At 36.8% G+C, this 19,879-nt stretch overlaps 1 protein-coding gene across 1 annotated transcript in view; it reads right to left on the reverse strand.

Annotated features, from left to right (window-relative positions):
• The window catches only part of par-6 (partitioning defective protein 6), a 33,700-nt gene continuing 13,821 nt past the window's right edge, over nt 1-19,879 (reverse strand). Inside the window, exons 3-7 of the mRNA XM_068768969.1 lie at nt 4,773-4,900; nt 3,448-3,545; nt 2,729-2,897; nt 1,654-1,787; nt 1-746 (exon numbers count right to left, since the gene is read on the reverse strand). Of these exons, the coding sequence (XP_068625070.1) occupies nt 620-746; nt 1,654-1,787; nt 2,729-2,897; nt 3,448-3,545; nt 4,773-4,900 (656 nt within the window). The 3' untranslated portion in view covers nt 1-619. The remainder of the gene's footprint in view (nt 747-1,653; nt 1,788-2,728; nt 2,898-3,447; nt 3,546-4,772; nt 4,901-19,879) is intronic.

Consider the following 19,879-nt stretch of genomic DNA (forward strand, 5'->3'; position numbering starts at 1 on the left):
CTTAAATATTGATTACAAACATATATAGGAATATAACGTTACAGCCAATATATATTTGATTATTAATACATATATGTTACGAAAATGACCTAATATTAGCTACAGAGAGGCTAGCTAATAAACCAAAACTAAAACCCAAATATATTTTTGATATTGGCGATAAAAATTAAATAACAGTATGACAACATTTTTATTGTTGCATCACACCGTAAAATACCGTTAAAACTGAAGTCCCTTCCATAATTTTCTAAGTAATTAATAATTAATTTCCGTGATTAAGTTTAAATGGTATGATTTTATGTCAATACAGAAAATCATGTGGATTTAACTTAAAATAAACACAATATGATAACATTGCATTCATTATTGCTAAAACTTATTAGCTATTTACGATATTGTGACGTCTATGATATACTATTTTGACACGTATGCTATATATGTTTAAGGCGTATAATCGTCTATTAAGTACCAACCCGCCAATAGTAAAATTCATGGAATGATCACTTCACTGCACCGTAGGGATAATTTGGAATGTCATTGCGATTCCAGCACCTGTTGTTTAGGGCTTTTGGTTTAAAATCGCTTGTGTCCTCGCGCGCCGATACCTGTCGAGTATGTACTAGAGATGCAAGACCTGACCATCGTCTTTAGCAGGGAGGGTGTGAGCGAACCCTGAGGGTTCTGGATGGTCTTCTAAGGTCACCGCTGTGAGGTCTACGATCTCGTCTTGCTCGTCCTGGTCGAATCTGCAATAAAGAGAAATCAAAGTTTAGTACTTGTGGCACTACAGTAATACCCCGATTTACGCGAGGGATACGTCCAAAAAAAATCGCGTTAACTGAAATTCGCGTATAAAGAGGTTTATAATTAAACATAGTCAAAAATTATTTCAAAAAAATACAAATCATTTTAATCAATCACTTTAATTCTAGGAACACTTTATGCAATACATACTCTTATTTTTTACGGAAAAATACATCTATTGTCTTTTGGGTAACGTTTTGTTTACGTTCTTGTAAACAAAACCTAACACTGTTTTTAATTGTTTGACAGATGGTCAAGACATCATAGAGAAGTTGATGACTACATTATATTTATACGCACTCTTTCGCGTAATTCGAGGCATTTGAGCGCGAAATTTGCAATTCGCGTTATAGTGAAACCGCGTATAACAGGGTCGCGTAAAGCGGGGTATTACTGTATTTGGTTTGTTGTATATACAAGTTAAATCACCATATATAGGTACCATTATCGATGTTGTTATAGTTTATAGACATGGAAGACGTGCCGTGTCTTCCGTTTGATTTTCTATATAAATAATATGCATTTGTGGTACATGCAGTGGTAGTGGGCGTGGTACATCAGTCTTGCAACCAACGGCAATAGGGGACGAAAGGTCCTTTTTAATGGCGACCACGGACCAGTAGATGCGGCGTGAGCTCCCCAATAAATCAACGACATAGTCGAGATCGCGTAAAGTCGCTGGATTCAATACAAGACCGGCTATCGTGACAATCTTCAGGGTAGGCCTGTGCCTTGCAGTGGACGTCTATCAGCTCATATAATGACATCTGTACCTAGAGCACCTGTACCTGAGCACTAGGCCGTTGTTTCGTTCGCCGTGACTAAATGCCTGATAGTAAAAAGCGTTACCTATCATCGTCGGGTTCACTAGAGGGCTGCGAGTGCCTCGAGACAGTCTCGGGCGGCGGTGGACCGGCACGTTGGTTCGCCGGTCGCACTGTGATTATCAGGTTCGAGGAGTTTGCCACCATCATATCCGTCACCTGAAATATAAAGAGGAAGGGAAGAATTAATTAATTGTTTATAATTTCTAACAGATTTGATTTCCATTTGGAATGAGGAGATCCGTAGACAAACGAAAGTGACCACCAGGACAGTCCACAGCGCTGAAAACAGTCACAGCCTTAAGGTTCTTGAATAATGACTAGACTGGTATGTGCAAGAGGATGTCCACCTACGAGGTCAAGAGACGACTTTGGTGAATTTGCCGAAGGGCGCTGAATGCAGGCCACGTTTAACCGGTATCATTGTAAATCTGGGGTAAACTTATGTCCAGCCGTGGACTTATAAGAGCTTCAGGTTTTAAATAAATTATCGAATACATAATCCCTTTACGGTCATGAAGTTGGACTGCACCCTATGACTTATATCTCAAAAAGTTAAATTAGTTATTTCTTCAGACTTTAGAATGGTAGCACGATGACGCGTAATAAATAAATAAGAGAAAATTCCATGGAGTGATGTGACATTTTGTGTTGTTACTTGATTAGAGCCTTAGAAAAGTGCGGTTTGGACCGCGAGCGCTCTCTGAACAGAGCAGACGTTAACCCTCCCCCCCCTCGTCTCACCGAGCGCCTACCTAAGTAGTGGCATAGCGGTAGCAGTTACACCTGTGTGTATCGTATAACAGTAGATAATTTAAATATACAATCCGATACGGAAGTTCGAATCTTATTGTGTAATTAGGTACGAATTATACGAAATGGGTACGAAAATATATATTTTATCTATCGCATAATAAGTCGTTGGAGTTTTTGACTCTAGTAAAATCTCAAAAAGTCATAGGAGGAACTCTTGGCATTTTTTTCAAGCGGTACATAAGTGAATACTTGAAATGATCCCTCGAAGATGATGTGATGATCGATGCATTTTATAATTAAATCGATTAATCGTGAAACTTTTTTTTAAATTAAATCACACTAACCTGATCGAGGGTCTTATTGGAGACATCTATACCGTTGACCTCCAGGACTTCGTCGTTAACGCCCAGCAAGCCAGTGGACTCCGCGAGTCCGCCAGGCACCAGTCGCGATATGAAGATACCTGGTGACCGTTCCACTCCGTTCGGAGTGACACGCACCGACGTGCCGTCTCTGCGAATATTAAAGAACATATTTAGACTTGATGCCTTCAATGAATCCAAAAAATATCTAAAATTTTCCAACATGAATTTATTGCAAATTGAATTGTATCGGATGGGTTACATGCAAATATATCAATATACTAAAATCGGGTTGGTGATGGCAGTGTGAGAAAATGAAAAATTACATTAAATATTCCTTAAATAGTTGTGTAATAATATTGCTACATCAAAAGCCACCATATGTGAAAGTTCCCGCGGACGTCGTCACAACGCTCAACCGTTTGCTCGTCTCGCCCACTCGTCTCGCTCACTCGCACGGCGTGCACTATACGCGCTCTTGCTTGCGCTTGGCAGCTAGCCAAGGCGCAGCTCGTGCGCGCGCGGCCGTTGCAGTTCTCGGGGAGTCGGATTTGAACTAGGGAACGATGCGCAATCGCTCGTAGGCGCATTATTCATTTTCCGGGCACAAATTATGTTAATTATTCAATAAACGTTTTTCCACATCACAGTTGTTTTTAATTTAAAACGTTTGCTTACAAAATATATTCGTAAAGTCATACCTGATGAAGAATCCCAGCGGCCTATCAGATCCATGTTTCAGTAACTTCACCCTTCTGCACGTCTCCGGTACTATATCCACATCAATAATTGCTGATACCTGGGGGTGATGGAAAAATTAAAACATTAGTTTTGTTACAGTACCGAAAACGCTGGATGAATGCTGCCTTTAACGGGTTCCATTGGAAATTTATTGGCTAGGTCTGGCATTAAGAGTCCTACGGCTGTAAAGATTAGTTTAAATAAGGAGTATTTTCCAAGTACTATGCGACACACTACGGACTTACTGAAATGATGACGGCATGTGAAATACTGTGTGCTAGAGTTAAATAATATATATTTCATCCTCAAACTAGTGGGTTCCAGGCACCCAGCCTGAGACTCCTTTTATAGTAGTGAAGCTCGATGGAGCCATCTCAGCTCTGGGCATCTGCATACTACTATTTCATCGGATTTGGACGACGTTGAGCTCTTAGATCGCTTCGACGGACGCTCCATGAAGTAACTAGGGTCAAGGGTTCCCACAAGGGAACCTTGGCTTAGGTTGTCACTCTTCCGTCAGCGCAGGGACGCGCCTCGCGACGGCCCTCCGGTGAATGGTGCTCACCTACCGTACAAACCTACCGTATAAACGGCGCCTTCGGAGTCGCGGGAGTTTAGGGAGGGAGCCCTAAACTCCTACTAACTTGGGCGACTCTGAGGCGGACGATGGTTCGACGTGGTCTCGAACCATCGTGATAGCACCACGAGGGCTTCGGGGGTTGCGTATACACGCATACCCCGGGACGGGCTATCGAAAATAGCACGGCGCGAGGGAAGACCGTGTGGCGATCCCTGAGATACCGCGGTCCCCCGTTTAGCGCAGAGGGCGACCACCGGGGGGGAGGGGTTAGTGGATAGGAATCCCACATACCCCTGTCCTCCCCCCAGAGGCAGGACATCTTGAACACCGGAAGATTTCCCCCACCAAAACCCAAAAAAAAAAAGGTTGTCACTCTTAGCTGAACTTTGTCGGTTGCGGCCTGGCTAATAACACTACCATTTCGGAAAGCGTTAGCACTGGATGAAGTGGCGGCTTTCAGCAACGCTTATATCTAGTACGATCGGGTGTTAACACCACCTGTGATATACGATCAGGCTTCGTTTCTGACAAGACCGATTGGTTACCGAATATGTACATGACTTGTCTTATTAAAATAGAGTCGTTCGAAAACTGAAGCCTCAGGTCTCAGGACAGCGTTTGAATGTACCGGATGTGATTGCGCTGCCATCAAGAACTTCACATTTCGAGACATTCATAATTGAATATTCAATCTAAATAACTCACCATCCTAAAGTCGTGAGGGTTGGAGATGGCGAGCCCCTTGTTCTTGGCCGGCGTGCCGCTCAGGATCGACGAGATTATATTCCTCGGTCGCATGGTTCCGTACCCGTTGAGCTCCTCCAGGCTGTCCCCTTTAAACAAACACAATGACGTCATTATAGTTTAACAAAAATAGATACAAACCTACATACACCCATATCTTCTTTTATATGATTTTTTGTTCTAGTACGAACTGACACTGTTTATAGAAACATATCGAAAGCAAAAAAATACTATTGAAGGAACTCTAATTACTTTAAAACCAACATCTATGCTAGACATCAGTGTATCTGACGTATATGTACTGATGATATAGTTCGTAATAAATGTACACGTATCATATATCTTTTTGAACTTCAGACACAATAATATTCATTATTATTCATTAACTTGAACTTACCGTGTAGTGGCGATAATTGTATCTTTGCATTTTTAGAAGGTATCGTATCTTTTTAAAAACACGAAAGAATAAGTCATGTAATTAGTTCTATACCAAGTTCGTACAGCGGAAGCGATGGATTAAATTGTTCAATTGACAATAGAGCGCTAGAACCTTGACCTTATTGGAGCCGCTAACCAATTAGTAGACCAATTGATTGAATAACAGTTCATTAAATCGAGTCAAGGTACATTGTACACCAATGAAAAACTAAATAAGCCTTTGTCACGACAGCCAATATCACTTGTGGATCATTTGAAACCCAAATGATATAGTATTATTAGTACGAATGAAAAATATAGCGCATGTGACAGCAAACAGCTATGAAGACTTTACATATATTTGCATACCCTGTATAAAGTAATCATTCATCAAATAGTAAAGTTAATTTGTTTATAAAATGTAAAATCTTTATTTATTCTTTCAAATCAATTATATACAAAGTAATCCCCGTCTGATAAAAGGCTCTTTTGCTAATGCTTTTTTCAGTCCTCTAAACAGTCGGAATAGTTTTTTTCGGGTAAAGCCTTCAAGATCTTCGATTTGGTTTATGTCTCCTTCATCTTGTCATAAAGACGTCCCCGCGTTGACGTTTAATGAATAATGAGAAATCGTACGGAGACAATTCAGGCGAATACAGTCGTTGCGATATTAGTTGAGTTTTGGCGCTTTTTAAAAAAGAAATTGCGAGATTTTAGCACCAATCGAGTCTTCACGCCTTTGAGGAACTTCCTTCAAAATGGTTTAAGCTGAGCCAAATAATGTTAGAACTTTTGACAAACAGACGCTTGGCAAATGTTATAAAGTTCTGCCAACCCAGAAAAAAAATTACCAACCTGCCTAACGCCTAAGAGTTAAAGTACAATTTCACCGTACATTTTGATCACAGTAGCAAGTAAAATTATTTTTCTGACTGCAGTGCGAAAGTTTAATTAATCTAATATATAAAATTCTCGTGTCACGGTGTTCGAACTTGAACTCCTCCGAAACGGCTTGACCGATTTTTACCAAATTTCATATGCGTATTCAGTAGGTCTGAGAATCGGCTACTATCTATTTTCCATACCCCTTAGTGATAAGGGTGGTCCACCCCTAAATATTTTTTTTTAATTTCTTGACGAAATTTTTTGTTTTAATTTTTTTATGATACAGCATACAAAAACACATACAACCCTAAATTTTCACCCCTCTATGATCATCCCTTATTTTTTATTTGTAAATTAAAAACATTATTTCTTTGCAAAACAACGTTTGCGGGATCAGCTAGTTTTATAATATAAATTCTGCATATACTACCTGCAAAGCTGTGTAAGCGATAATAACATTTAATATAATCTTAATTTTCAAAATGCTTTTTTTATTCTAAAATCATTACTTTATTCACTATTTCTGACGCCATTTACTTTTGAACAGGGTGTACGTTATTTCACAACCAATGATCTATACATTCATTCCTTTGATACTTATACACCTATTTCCAATCATCATGTATATCTACTTCTATTTGGTTTTAAACTGTTTGGAATCAACCGTTACACTAAAAGACCAGTTATCACAAACTACGAGACCAAACTAGTAATCATATATCAGTTATGTATCATAAACTTTCTATTCCATCTAAAACGGTTTTTCTATGAATACATATAATAGTATGGCATTGGATTACGTTGACCATAACCGTGTACCACGATCGCCTTGTCAGCTGATCCATATATCGAACGTTCTAGGCTATATTCAAGACTTCGTATTTTCTAAACAGATTGACACATTTTATATAGAATATTTAGTTTAAGACAGAGTTTCCCAAACTTTTTGTGTCGTAGACCCCTTGCTATGTTTTTCCGTCTTGGGTAGACCCCCTACTTACCTGATATTGATTACCTGTAAATTTCTAACTGAATACTGTATGTCGATATAGACCACTCTGGAAATCGCTGGTTTAAGATATGAATTGATAAATGAGAATATAAATATACGGGGTGAAAAAGTTTTAAATGCGTAAATATAGCTTGTTTACTTTCAACTAATGTATTAATTAATTCTATTATATCAGCTGATAGACACCACACAGCTAGACATAGGCCTACTCCAATATGGTCACAATGACCGCTCTCGCGCTGCCCGCACCTTGTGGGGGATTTACCCACGCCGCGTATACCGGCTCCTGCTCCAGAACCTTTAGGCACCAATGATCGCCGGTATGAAGAGTGCATATCATCCATAAATCAATAATTTCATAATTAATGACTTAATGGAATGATAATAAAAGTTAAGTTTTTAAAAATCGAATTACGGCATATTAAAATCAATTATTTTTTACTATTTTTTTCTGAGGATTGTACTGTCAGAAATCATTGGCCAGTCGCATTTCAATAGAAAAAAAAATAATGTTATATATTTCAGAGGTCACTTTATACAGGATGATAAGTGTAATTAAAGTTTTTTTTTCTACTAAACGAGTTACATATTCCTCCACTTTGCACCTACAATCTTTTACAAACCTCTATATTATAAATATTCCTTCTTCAACACACGCAAAATATACATCAAAACTATATTATTTTTCCTCGCCGAACGAAGAAACAAATACACTAAGATGTTTCTTACGGAAACACATGAAAATTACCGTAAGAGTGGTAAAATTCAAAACTATAATATTAAAAATGTATGGTTATTAATTTCGACATAACCTATACCGTCTATTAAATAAGATAACTGCATAACACTTGACACTATTTCTGTCAAGGCGACTTATTCCGACAATTAGTAAAAAAAAAAATAACTGCGTATTTCTCACAAACAAAAAGTTTTCATGTAATCTATTCTGCGTCACCATCGTTTCAGCCATACTAGGTCCACAGCTGGACATAGATTACCTCAAAGATTTATAAAATGTCCGGATAGAAGTGACCTGGTAGGGCTACGACCTGATCTTCTCTCCCTATAAACATATCGTGATTTGATGGTCTGCAAAATCTTACGTTTAAGGAATCTTTATTATCTTCTTTCAGCTAAAGGACGTCTATTGTTGAATATAGACCTTCTTCATAGATTTCCGTAAGGAGAAGGTAGAAGTGGCCTGGCAGAGTTACAATCTGATCTTCTGTCCATATAACTTTATCATGCGGTTTGATGGTCTACACAACCTTGCTTTTAAGAAACTTTTCATCATCTTTATTTCAGCTAAAGGACATCTTAATAGATGTAATGTAAAAATGATTCTAGTAATCATCTTAATAGATGTAATATAAAACTGATTCTAGTAATCTAGACATTCGAGCTCACCCACAGATACCTAAAAAGAACGGATGGAAGCGGCCTGCTTCTGGCATCTTTCAACGATCTCAACCAGGTTATTTGTCCTAGAAACCATTCATTCCTTGATACGCATCAAGGACACTGCTACGACCTGATCTTTTGTCCCAACAACTATTACACGCGCCGTTTGATGGTCTGCAAAACTTTGCGCGTAATGAATCTTTTATCACGGTCTTCATTTCAGCTACAGGATATCTATTACTGGATATGGAACTTCTCCATAAATTTCCAATAGGAACAGATGGAAGCATCCAGCGTCTTCTAACGACTTTAACTATCTGTCAACATTGCAAGCGGACGTCCTAATCTACGCTTGCCGAGCCGTGATTACGTTTCATATTGTTGTGCAATTAAATATCTAATATTTCCTTTTTAAGTCATTGTTAAGAGTGAAACTCATCATTGCCTTGGAATTTACCGGCGGTATCCTGATGTGTTGTTCAACCTTCGACGGGTTCTTTCTGAACTTACTACTTTTAATATTTATCGTAAACCAATGTACGTATAAATAGATATACATGTCAGATAAAAAGCTATTATTTTAGTGATTAAAATACACAATATAACACGTAATTGAACCATTTTAATGCATCTGCCAGCCGGTGTAATTATTTAAATAAATATTTATTTCAAAAATTGTACATGGTTACATATATGGACGTCTTCAGAGATTCAAAAGCTCCGTAGGTTTAAGCGACAACTCTCTATTTGTGTCGCAATTATTTATATCCGCTAAGAAGTCTTATCCTTATAGTTACTTGACTTATGACTGAGAAATATCCGTATACCCTCAATAATATTTTTAACAGGTGATTATAAAATATGAATTTACGCTGCAAATATATTATTTAATAATCAACCGATTTTACAAAACGTTCACGCCGACATATGTTTTTTTACTCAAGAAGAAACGTATTAATTAGTGCATTCGTAAAGAATAAATAGAATACAAAGTATTGTTTTTACACTAGCTGTGGAGACTACATCTTTTACACGCCGCAAAAGGGTCAAGTATGTGGGTCAATTGCAATTGAAGTCGTGTGTCCTAATAAAAATTTTATAAAACACAAAAAATTTTTCTTTCTTGAAAACATGTTTTATTTTATATTAATAATATATTGGTACTATTATATATGGTCGACCATACAACAGACGGAGAGATGATATTTCGGAAATCGCAGGAAGAGACTAGGTGAATAAGGCAAAAGGTATGCATGGAATACGTTGTATCCTCAAAGAGACGTCCAAATTAAAGAAATAAATATTACTAACAATACTGAATACATTAAGGCAAAATTAAACATTACTAATATTACTGTTAATGTCAGTTTTTTTTTCAGATTTCATAAGATTTAGCAATAAATGGCTGCATTCATTTATTCGTTCATACATTCACTTATTATTATATCTTATGACAATTTTATTTAACCAAAGTTAGGAATCATAATTATTTTAATTTGAATTACTCAACATTAAAATATATATGAATAAGACTAAAATTTTAAATGTTAGGTATCTTCCCTCTAAATTATGTCCTATCTTTTTTTTCTTCTTCTTCCACAGACATTAGCATCCATGCCTTTGTTTTTACAATTTTTATTTCTAATTTTTTGTTGCTCACATTATTGCATTTTAAAATTTTCTAAGTCACTTAAAGTATTTCTTATTAAATTAAATCTTAGGTTCTTAAATCATTGAACCGCTTTGAGCCACTAATACTGTGCTCCAGGCTTGAGGGTCCGCGCTGCAGACGAGAAGCCTGGTTTTGTGTTTTGAGATGCCTAAGATTTTGGTCCGCTTCTACGCATTCTAAATAATCCTCCTCCACACTTTCGTACCCCACCGCCAGGACATCAACGCTAATAATAATATATTCTATCTATTATTTTTATTGAAATATAGTTTATTATTGGCCAAGGCGTATAACTTCTACGATGAAATAAATTTATTCTGTAGTTATATTTTCCGATATCAATAAAATAAAATAACAAAACATTAGTTTTAACCACAATTTTATAGTAATAAGAAATGACGATGTACCGATAACCGTCTCAACTAATTGAATTTTAACTTTTTTAAACCACACACTGGCCTGTCCTAGTGTCACTTGAAAGAGATGGATATAGCCTTGCAAGGCCGGAGAGTTATGCAGCAGTTAAACTAGTTTAAGTGTACACGATTCTGCGAACTGTAAAATAAGCAACAATGCATCACAGCGACAACTTGTTATAACTCGCTGTTAAAATAAGAGGTAACTATAGGAGTAGACGTTAACCCTTTCGCTGCGAACAGCGCCTTTAGGCGCTCGACTATAGACGCTTTCTCTTAGCAAACAGCGCCTTTTGGTGTCGTACATTATCGTGTCAATAATTGCATGATCATGGTCATTAGGTTGTTTGTTACCAACGCCTATCAGCTACATAAGCTTCCTGTGCAGATATTTTGTAACATAACCAATTACTTATCAATTTTTCCCCTATTATGGATAAATAGCTGAAATAGTAATGTATTTTTAGGCGCTCCGCAGCGAAAGCTGTCACAGTTTGCTATTTTAGAGATCTGGAGGACATCCTAGAACCTCCGTAAAAGGAGGAAATCGATAAAAACGGAGAAGTTATTTCCAGAGTGTATTAAATATTGATGTTAATTTCAACAGTTCTTTGAGATTTCTTTTTAAATCTTGCAATAACAGCTTCCTGAACAATCTGGTATCCTATTGTTAAAGCGTATACACAGTCCACAGGTTATAAAATTTGTTATTGCTTCTGATATTTACATTGTTGAAGTGATAGTCAGCAGGTCATATATGACGGTCAACATATATAACATATATGTTGACTACGACGCGTAGTTTCAGGTGAAAGAACATACATAAATAGTGATGATAACATTACATAAATTCATTTAAGAAAAAAAAACTGTTTACGTTTATTGTTTCTTTATAATACGAAAACAATTATTAATCACTAGCAATAAACATTACAATCAAACGCTCGCGCACACACACAATAGATAACACTTGATGTTGTCAAAAAAAATACATATTTAGACAATTATCAATTAATTTTAACCACATTCGCTAAAAAGACGTGTGTGGTATTTTTGTCTCAAAAAAGCGAGCGACATGTACAATCATTTCGATAGGCATTTTTCGCAAAAATGAAAATAAATTAGTTGTTTATTTCTCGACCTACAGCTCCAGCGTTCACGGTGTCGCATACACACACACACACACACACACACACACACATATATATATATATATATATATATGCGGCGCCTACACGACGAATATAACTTTTTTTGAGAAAATTAATTAATATTCGTCTAAATATGTATTTTATTCGACAACATCAAGTGTTAACACGTCCCGAAGTTTTCACGCGTTATTGCAACAATTTCTTAACTGTCAAACGGGTTAAAGTTATATATAGCGCAGACCAAATGGTGCAAGCGCAGCATAGGACATCCACGCACAACATGGATTGGATACACAACCTTGTCACGGAGATCAGAACACACTGGATTCAAGCAGTTCGCAACTAGTCTGAATAAAATTTATGGGAGTGGCCTATGTCCAACAATCTGTAGAGTAATAGAATTCAGTATCTTCACTTGGTTTATACTAGGGGAGATTAAAATGAAAATTTGACCCACAGTTTGAATTATCTTTAATTAATACGCTATTAATATACAAGTATACGCGATGAGATTGCGGGAACGACGGGCAAAACAGTCCGTCCGTTTACGTGTCTCTATATATGTTGACTCGATAAAATGTATGTGTCTGTATGTTTTTTTTTAGTTTATTAGCTCGTGGCTTTCGGATCCGCGAGCCCTGAGTCCGATGAAGCTGTAAAAGCCAAAACGGCTAACAGCGCGCATGACATTCGAATATAACTATGTATGTGTCTTTACAAATGGATGTACTATGTACGAAATAATGTTTTACATTGTTTTCAAAACATCTTCATCCATATATCGGAAAGCAAAAAACATGAGAACGCAATATTTAGTTTTTTTTTTCTATCTGTTCACTTTTTCCCAATTATGCCGCCACATACATTATAAACGTAATTATGGAAAATTCTTTTTAACTCGGGCCATTTCAGTACGTTTAACCTATAGTTTATAATATAATGCGTAACTTAAGTTCTTGCCTTTATTACTGCCTGGATTCTTCTGTCTATTTCTATTATTGCTTGAATTCAATTAGCATTCCCGTAGCGATTGTTATTCCTAAATATAAAAATACGGAAGTAAACAACCACGTTCCGCTACGCCGTGCATAGAGATGAAAGTAAATGGTCAATTGATAGTTTACTAATATGCCATACTCAAGATCTATTAATGCTGATATAGATGTGTATAAAATTCCATCAAGTACTTCTAGTATTTACGGAAAGTGACGAAAGTAGTGTTACCGAAACCGCTGTACCGTGCCTTAGGAAAGCACGGTGAGGAGCCGTGGATAAAAGTGCATAGCATTTTTTTTGAGCGTTGACGGTGGACTCACGTAACGGCGCAACAGACACCATCCTTCCATCTCGCCACGCGCATAACTCAGGCGCGGTACAGCGGTTTTGGTAAGCACAATAGTGTGTGTATATAATGAAAAGTCTCTCACAAGCCTTTTATCTAGGCTTTTGTAATCATCCCATGTCCGTGTCCTAGTGCTAAATCATTCATTTCATTAAGACCTATCAAAAAAAAAGACTCCAATTCACAGTACAGTAAATACTTTTATTCCACTTTTAATACTCTTATAGGCCAACTAGCATAGTTTCCACTAGACAACTTATCACTTCGATGGTTATCGAACGAGTGACCGAGCTCCTGACTCAATAATCAAAAAAGGTAAATATTTCCCCAATTTATTTATTGGCGGAGTTCTATTATTTTTGTTTTTTTAATTTTTACTTTGTTCAATTTTCTTTTCAAAAAATAGTATTTTCGTAACCCTGGAACCTATCTCCGACCTTTACATGGTTTGCTATAGAAAATCTTAATTCACTTTTCGGCGTTTTAATTTGCAGTGTTTTTTTGGAACGTAACTACGACGCAAAGTGAGGTATTGGTGTATTTGGAACCCTAATATTTTAAGTTAAATTATTCCTTTATAGATATCGTTTCTAGGTGCGCTCTTAAAGTCCACAGGCGTACCCTAGTGACCAATGTAAATATTCCTATGTAGATAATAACATAATTAAAATAATAGATTTTGAATCTATGACAACTTGATGGTTGAAAGATATTGTTAAAAAGCACGGGTTAAATCTGTTATGAACCACAGAACCCTCTAAACAATAAACACTGAACCCTATGATCAAGAAGACGGGAGACCTTGAAGTTATTTATAATTTTTTGTGTACAATTCTCGGAAATTCTAACCGAGTACTATCTCAAACTTACTAGAACCTCATCTGTAATATAAATAAGTGTACTCCCCATGACGACTTTAATGTTGTTTTTAGGGTTATAAGTAAGAAAAGGACCAATATTTAGCCACTTCCGCACATGCAGTGGTAGTCGTGCAATGAAATGCACCGCCCGCCAGCCCGCTGATAAATGCGTATGCGGCAAACAATGCGAATCACACAACCGCCACCACCAAATTACTCAACACGTGTTTCACCCCTCCACGGGGCATCTTCAGGAGTTATGTTACACCGATTAGTGCCAAACACAGAGTTAAGAACTACGATCAGTGATACAAAGTGACTATTTGGCAAGTTATTTGGACAGTGATTTCTTAAGCGATTTGGATGCGTAGTATACTTTGTGTTAAAGTAGGGTGACCATCTGATTTGTGAATAAAGGACTCCTTGTAAACCAGTGGTGTTTCATATCGAGTCAGAACCTACAAGTACGTAACGATTATTGTGAAATTTATTTATGTAGGAACACCAAAGTTCCAGATGTGTGAGTAAAGTATGACGTCACGATCGCCTTGCGCACATTGCTGCGTCCGAACAAAGAGCAGACAGCTAGTCGCACTGCAACCTTCCTAATACAGCTGGGATTCTTAAGCCACGGTGGATAGAAGGTTGAATGACTAGACAAGAAAATACTTTGAATTGTAATGTTAATATAAAGTTTATAAAATGTTTATTAACCACTTCGGTACGAGCGTCGACTATATTCGACGGCCATAGGTGGAAAGCCCACAGCCGGTTTTTACCTGCCGCGACACTGAGCGCATCTTGCTTTTTAACACAATTGTGACAACAGTGTTTACATTAAAAGCTGATACAGACACACATTATGTTCAGGTAATGTTATATAATATACTATAATTGCAGAAACAGGTTAAAATTTCTTGATTGACAACCAAAATCGACGTTCGCCGGGTGTGTTCATATTACGGCCGTCGAGTATATTCGACGCTCTATGGTATGGTTTTGTGACCGACAAGCGCCGTACCGAAGTGGTTAAGCTAAGCTGCACATTTTTTTATATAAAATTTTGAGTATACATTTCTCTACGAGATTAAATCAGGAATTAGAAGTTGCCAGAGAAAACTAGCCGACATCGTCCAGCTGATTGAAAGTTTAAGTAAGTAGGCCGCAGAATATATTGCAGCTGGGACCTTATGGTTCTGGAGTAAAGGCGACCTTGTCAAGGTTGAGACGCTGGATTCAAGCCGATTCCAACCATTTGGAAATTGTTTGGCTACGTTGCTATATCAAGCTGCACATCTTACGTATAATATGATTTCATATATATATATATATGAAATCTATATAATATGATATATAATATGATTTCATACAATAGTAATATTTAAAACTGGTGCGAAGGAATACGTAAATTTTAATTAGCGTCTGCTCAATTTTCACTCACTGGGCGAACTCGTTACGCTTTCTCTTAATCAGAATGTATACAGTGACTGATGCTTGTAATTTTGAATGGACAAATTAAAGACTATATTTAAATGTTCGAAAAGAAATCACATATACCATATATCGTACAATATATCACTAATTAATAACACGTATAAAATAACATACTTGTAAAAGAACTTAATTAAATATTTTTTGAGAGCTCAGACCAAAAATAGGTCCGAACCACGCTTAAACCACAGTAGGCGAAACAACACATACTGCCGCAGACCAGCATAGATCGTATAAAATAATGCGATCTTTAATAGCGAGGTATACGACAAGTGGTGTGTTATCAGCAGTGATTTAGATACAGGAACCCGGTCTTTCACATCTGGTATCATTGCAAAGCTCATAGTCGCTCAACGAACTCAAATTCGTAACGTCCCTGCGCTACAAAAGGCAGGACGAACAAGGTGCCGACAATAACGAGGGTAATTTTAAAAAATCGAACTTGTAAATCTATGGCGGCCTATATAGACACTAGCGGTGCACGTGTTACGTCTGAAATGATTATAATAATTAAAATTTTATTACGCATAATCATGCGATTTAGATAAATATGACAGTTTTAATCTATGCAAATAACTAATATTAAAATTCGCAGCCAATTTCAATACAACGTTAATTAAGTCACCATTTCATCTTAATATTGACTATAACGGTACAAAATTATAAGCAAAAGTTAAATAAATAACAAAACGCATGAATATTAAGTTACATTTATTTTAAATTAAGTCATAATTTGGTATTTCAATCAACGATATAACGGTACAGAAAAATAAATAAAATCATATAAACAATCAAAACACGCATAATTTTAATGAGTCATCGCGGAAATGAATTTTAGTCGCTCAGATTAGTCGTTTCTGCGAGATACGTATCGGCCGCCAGTTTTTTACCTTTAAATTAAAAACGTATCTTTAAAAATTAGCTTTAAAAAAATTACTAAAAATGAAAAAATGAGCTGTTGCAACCTACAGGGCGCCGACGGAAGGGGGGGAGTCAGTAAGATTCTGTCACTGCCTGGGCCTTCCATTCCCAGGCGTCCTATTGAGGATTTCCCTCCTCCATCTAGAAATTGTATATAGATATTAAGGCTCTGACTATGTTAGAGAAAATTTTGTAAAATTACTATTTAAAAAAAACCTACAGGGCGCTCCCGGACGACATCGTAGCCTAGCGCGTGCTCCTCAGCATCGGGGTAGATGCGGTATTGGTCCAGCTCTTCACGAAGCACAGGGCGTTCTCTGAGTACCTTCACAGATTCAAGCTCAGGGGGGACCCCTCGTGCTTCTGTGAACCGGGTATGACCCGGACCGTGATCCAATCCCGAATCCCGAATCGATACCGAGTAGGTATAAAGATTGAGGAGGCGAGAATTGCCTCTAAAATAGCAGATGAAGAAAGCAGAACAACCTTCCTCAATTCTACAGGAGGGGCGTAGAAATCAGATCCTAAAAAAACGGGGGCCATAAAAAACCTAAACGCGCATAAACCAAACCTAAGTGCGCATTTGAATGTGAAGAAAGATACAGATTGTGAAAGATGAAAGGAGAAAGTAAAATAAAAGAATAAAAGTAAAAAAATAATAATTTACCCGAGTTGTAACGTCTCTGTCCCACACATGGCAGGGGGGAACCCAAAAGGGGGAGCCCCATTTAAAAGCATCAGTGCGCGCAAGTAGTAGTCATATGGGATACGTAGGTGGTAGGTATATAAATATCAAGCTATCTATTCTCGTATATCTCGTGTGCGTCTTAACAATTGCGTTTACCCCGTCTGATCGCTTGCATACCTATGTCAGGAAATACCACTTCCGTAAGAGTAAATTAAAGTCTCTACCAGTCAAATATTTGAAGTTAATTAACCTTTTCTTTATCGCAGTCCGTTCCGCCGAAGTGACGCTACTAAACCGGGTATATGCGCCGCGAAATGTACACATTGCATGGCGGGAAGCTGATGTTCGAATTTTCTCATTTGTTTTACATATTTAAAATTTTTACTGATATTTTAATTAAAAATAGAAGTTAGGATAATTCTTAGTAATTTATTTGGCTGTGATAAATCTTAAAACAGCCGACAAACTCTGACGCCGGCTAACGAAAGGGTTAAAACAAAAGAGCCTTCCCTTAAAATAACAAATGCGAAATGTTTTTTTAAAAGAAATGAAGGCGTACATGTGTCCTTGTCAACCGTTACTACCACTAATAAAATAAACATACATAAATACATTTAAAAAACTTTTAAGTTAAACGGTTTATTGATACCCATATTGTGGTGGTTGTGTAAAAATATGTACCTAGTCCGCCATATTGGAACGGCGTCCATCTTGAATTTTAAATTTTGACATAATCATCGTGTTTTACTAGTGTAGCCCTTTCATTTGATACCCATATTGAGGAAAAATACGTAATCCGCCATTTTGTATCGGCAGCCATCTTAGATTTATAATGTTATTGATTTTATTATATTGTATTGTCATCTAAATAAAATGTGTGTATCGAATTTCAGATCAATGTGACAACGGGAAGGTGCTTATATTTCAATTTCTAATTTTGATCCAAATAAATTCCGTACAAACTAAAAAAAACCGTTTAAAAAAATGCCGTGGCAATGTCGTGGCGTCTTGGGCAAAACAAATGATTTCGGCGTGGTAGTCAAAGTGTTAAGACTGTACATTAAGTTACATGTACACGCGGGGGACATGGTACAGGTACAATATTATATAAACGTGAGGATTTATCTCCAACGCATACATAACAGAGATCCGCGGGAGTCCGTCATGCCCCGCTAGCCGACAGTTCAAATTAACTGTACGTATCTACTGTACCATGAACGTGCTTTATTAGCCGTGTGGAAATGTTTTGAACGCACCTGCTCTCTTTATCAGTGTACTGTATACGAATTCCGGGTTCATTCTATGCCCATAATATTAACTCAACCTTACGCAGGAATAATGATTGTATATAATTTTATATACCAGGCAGGTTTTGACTGTAGTAACGATTTCCTTCCGCTGCATCTTTCAGTGCCAACGCTTTTTAAACATTTTTTAACGTTTTTTGTTTCAAGACCTGTCGCTTGATACTCCACTTCTTTTCAAATCCTATATAAATAAATATATATGTATTTGATTATTTACACTTTTTACACACAGAGCCTCTATATATATAAAACGAAAAGGAAATGTAATAACCTGTATAATAACTAAACAAAAGGACATTTTTGGTACAAGAGACGGACCTATCGCACGAGGCGATCTCTACCAGATAAACTTTGAATGGAAATGAAATATATTAAGGAGAGGGCAGTATAGGGTGCACATAATAAAAAATGAAATAAAAACAATAAATATATTACGCATTCTTCATTTAAATATTACAAAGTAATTATACCATTTTTGTCATGAATTTGTGTATGTTCGTATGTAAGTGGAAACTCGCGCGTGTGTATAAGCGCGTGCGCATATGTAAGAGCGCGCGATTTGTGCGAGTATTCATGTATCATTGCTAATCAAGCTAACATTAGCTTCAAGAGGTAGTTCTTTGGAAGTTTAATAATCCCATAATATTCATCGAACTAGACGAGGTCCGGTCTCCTCGAGCACTCTGCGATAGCCTAAGCGGTCCCTTTAGATGGCATTCATCGAGTCACTACACGAAACATCCGTAAGTGAGTTTTATGGCTTTAATCTAACGAAATTAGTTATTATCTAAAGGTCCAAGCCTAGGGTTCTTGCGGAAGCCTTCGAACTTGGTTACTGTAGAGGTCTAGGCGAAACTCCATTAGCGCTCTTCCATCGAAACGCCAAGGAATTGCAAAAGGTCTTATAGTCATATTCGATAAAACATTACTTTTCAATGTCACCTCAAACACGTCGCTAGAGAAAAAAAAATTATAAATCCAGATAAATCTTTTCAGAAGTATGCGGTACAATGGAATTTTCTAGAATCCTTGTTATAAAGTTCATTCAAATTGTATGCAGAGCGTCCTTAATAAATGTTTACGTACCGCTAGCTTCATACTTTACAAGGAACGTAACTATTTTTTGGTATGAATTCATTTTCTAACTGGCAGCAGACCTAATTTATCTTTATACTACTCCATTCTTCCTCAGATTCTCCAACGTTATTAAAGTCCCTTAAAATCCATACTATATACCAGGGCTTCTTAAACTTGTCTTTCACGACCCCATTTATGATTGTTTTTTGACGACCCCATACAAATATAAAAGTAAAATAAATTAATATTTTTGTTGACTTATTTATTAGGTAACAATATACATATACATATAAAAATATATAGTTTTTGAACTCGTTTTAAACCATACAAAAACCTAAAATTAAATATCGCACAAAATATTATAAAATTGTATTTATATTAGTTTGAAATCTTCAACAAATGCGCGTGGCTAGACGCTGCAAGTCCAC

The sequence above is a fragment of the Battus philenor genome, unplaced genomic scaffold (genome assembly GCF_028537555.1).
Source record: "Battus philenor isolate CCGP_79_NKW_IND1 unplaced genomic scaffold, ilBatPhil1.0.hap1 SCAF_27, whole genome shotgun sequence".
NCBI classification, from domain to species: domain Eukaryota; kingdom Metazoa; phylum Arthropoda; class Insecta; order Lepidoptera; family Papilionidae; genus Battus; species Battus philenor.